Consider the following 3,006-nt stretch of genomic DNA (forward strand, 5'->3'; position numbering starts at 1 on the left):
AAAAAAAAAAAAAAATTAGGTCCCAACTATAAATGGTAATAAAATTGATACTTGGAGGCAAAACTGCTTAGGAACTTAAAGAAGGGATGGCTGAACATCCCTAACGGCAGGGTTTCTAGTAGGACAACTGACTGATTTGCAGATTCTTCACTTCATTAACAAGACTGACCAAACTTGGACAGAGGGGCTTTGGTACAAGATTTAGACTCTTAGCATTTTGTAGGATTTTTTTCAAAAGCTGCTAAATGACATTCTTAAAATGTGACTTAATCTGTCAGTAGGACTGAAGATCCTTGTTAATTGCCCTATTGGACTACACACTTGGTGTATAGCATAGTCCATGCCCCAAAACATAATGTTATAGAAGATGGTCAAATTAATGTATTTTGTTTGACTTGTATAGTTGTCCTACTTTCTTACAGGAGAGAATTTAAGATATGCTGACTTCTGGTGATCATTAAATGCAGGTTTGGTTTTTTGTTCTAGGATGACACATACACAGAAAGCTACATCAGCACAATTGGTGTGGACTTTAAAATCAGAACTATAGAGTTAGATGGGAAGACTATCAAACTCCAAATAGTAAGTAGTCTGACTTGTCACTGTGTGGCCTGTCTGTTTTCTGACTAGTGGATGACCTCTTTATTTTCATGTACACTTATTTGGTGGCTAAACTAGGGTTTATGTAACTTGATAATTGGGAATTTAATGCTAGCTATGCAAGCCAGAAACCTCAGATGTTCAGACAGATGTTCTAGTTCAGTTTTCTGCAAGGCCTCAGATGCAAGTTGAAGCAGGATCATCACTTTGGTTAGTTCTGCATTTAAAAACACCACTATGAAAGAGGTCTGCAAAAGTTCATAACAGTTATTTGCATAGGTCTGAACATCTGAGGTTTCTGGCTTGCATAGCTAGCATTAAATTCCCAGTTATCAAGTCTTCCAGATATTAGAGTAATGTGAACACTTCATTTCCTCTTCACTTGCAGTAGGAGAAACCAATTTAAGGGCTTACTGGTTCATGCTTGGTGCTTTGTCTTGCTCTTAATGCTTTTAAAATTTGGTAACCTATATGTATCCCTAACTGCAAGTGAACTTGCAGTTCACTTGCTTATTACATAACCCTCGGATAAATTTGCTTGCATACTGGCCAGTACTGACAAATGCAGTGATACCAGACCTAACTACATCTAGCAAAGCAACGTAAAAGCATTCTGGATGACATGGGTGAAATACAGGTTTCAGGCAAATCTATAATTCCCTTTCACTTAAATTTTCAACTTTCAGCAGGAAGCTTAAACAACTTATGGTCTCCAGAAAAATCTTTAATTTAAACTTCAGTGTTCTGGGATTGTTAGGATTTAATTTCCCCTCCACATGCTGATAACAACAAACTTCTGTTCTAGTCAGATTTGCATCTTTATGGCACGTGTGCCATGAGGTCCTAAGAGCTCCAGCCCAAGTAAGTGTCAAGTGTAGAATTATGAAAACTTGAGTTGGACACTAAGGGAAAAGTTCAAAATGGGCCAGCAGCCTTTAAGTCCTTGGACTCAATGGCAGCAAGCTTGGTATAGTGAGGCTACCCTGGAAGCATAGACCCTATGGCTCCAAGAACCCCAGAAGGAACCAGCAGGGTATACATCAGAGGTGTCTTTTGACTTGACAGCCATTCATCAAACCAGAAAGACTTGCTTATAAACAGTATTTGACAAATGAAGGTACCACAATGACATGTCTGTTTACAAGCATCTTTCTTTGGCTTAACAGGTTTGGTCCTTGTGTTCTAGTAAGTGTTAAATCTCTTCAGGTCTTCTCCTAATGTTAGATATCTAAAAGTTACTCTACTCCCAAACATGGCAACTTTTTTTATCTACAATGGTGCAAACTTCCCTGCCAGACAGAATTGGTCAAGACCTCTGTCAACTTGGGATGTTTCAGGATTTCTATTGCTACAAAAAACTTAGCTTGTTCCTGAAACTGATCTGTGACTTTGAAAATGTCCAAACAAAAAGTTTGGGTTTAGCCAAACAAATTGGCAAAAGGTCTCAAGATTTACAAATTTGGAAATGTCCTAAAGAACAGCTTTAACTGAAAAATGTTAAAACTGTCACTGGCCAGGTTCAAAGCAGGAAAATTCTGCTTTTGGTAAACTGTTGCACTTCCAGAACGGACCGAAGCCTTTGGCTGTGCTGCAAAAGTATGCTGCAGCCAGTTTGTATGCTTTACCAGTTGGTGTAAATTGCTTTGTGAAATTAGTGATAGACTGGTCATCAGGTGCCTCTCTTCTGCCTGACACTTCCATGCTTGCTAGCTTTGCTTTGTTTGGCTTCTTTTGAATAGAACTAATTCTCAGGGGGGAGAGAAGTTTTGTAGACCAGGGTGTTTTTTCTCCATTTGAGATGTGTAACGATTTGCAGGAAGTTGTGGGAGAGCCCGAATTATAGGGGTAATATAGTGCATCATCCAGACAATTGCACTTCATGTAAAGTGCATGAAACTTTGTCTAGCAGGCTACTCCCAACTTGTTTAAATGAGCAAATGGCCTACTGCATAACTGAACTCTAATGTCTGAGGTGCATAATACAAGTTGGACTTTGCTGTGAACAGTTAGCGTAGACTCTCACAAGTACAGCTTGCAAGACAAGGGGGTGTTGCTCCTGCTAGCAACAGTAAGAGCAAAACTCCTACTTTTTGAGGAGGAAGTATATAGCATCAGTTTGAGCAAAACCCAGCTTTTATGCGGAAGAATAACCTTATTAGAAACTCCTAAGTCAAACTGCTTGAAATTCAGTTTGGCCACTTAAGGAAGCAGTGCTTAGAACATTTAAGGCATTTGACATAAGGAAATTACCCCAGCAATTGCAGGGGTAAAATAACACCATTGAAGTGCAGCTGTAGGGGGCTTTCCAATGTTCTAATAACTACTTGACTTGCCTAATTAATACACAAAGGATAGCAAGTGAACTCATGACAAACTACATTGTGTTGCCTAAATCTTTTGTATTAG

The 3,006-nt window shown here is 39.0% G+C and overlaps 1 protein-coding gene across 1 annotated transcript in view; it reads left to right on the plus strand.

Annotated features, from left to right (window-relative positions):
- RAB1A (RAB1A, member RAS oncogene family) overlaps window positions 1–3,006 on the plus strand; it is a 45,367-nt gene that overhangs the window by 32,217 nt on the left and 10,144 nt on the right. Inside the window, exon 3 of the mRNA XM_019516579.1 lies at window positions 487–582. Within this exon, the coding sequence (XP_019372124.1) occupies window positions 487–582 (96 nt within the window). The remainder of the gene's footprint in view (window positions 1–486; window positions 583–3,006) is intronic.

The sequence above is a fragment of the Gavialis gangeticus genome, unplaced genomic scaffold, assembly GCF_001723915.1.
Source record: "Gavialis gangeticus isolate Ggan-Ray unplaced genomic scaffold, GavGan_comp1, whole genome shotgun sequence".
Lineage (NCBI taxonomy): Eukaryota > Metazoa > Chordata > Crocodylia > Gavialidae > Gavialis > Gavialis gangeticus.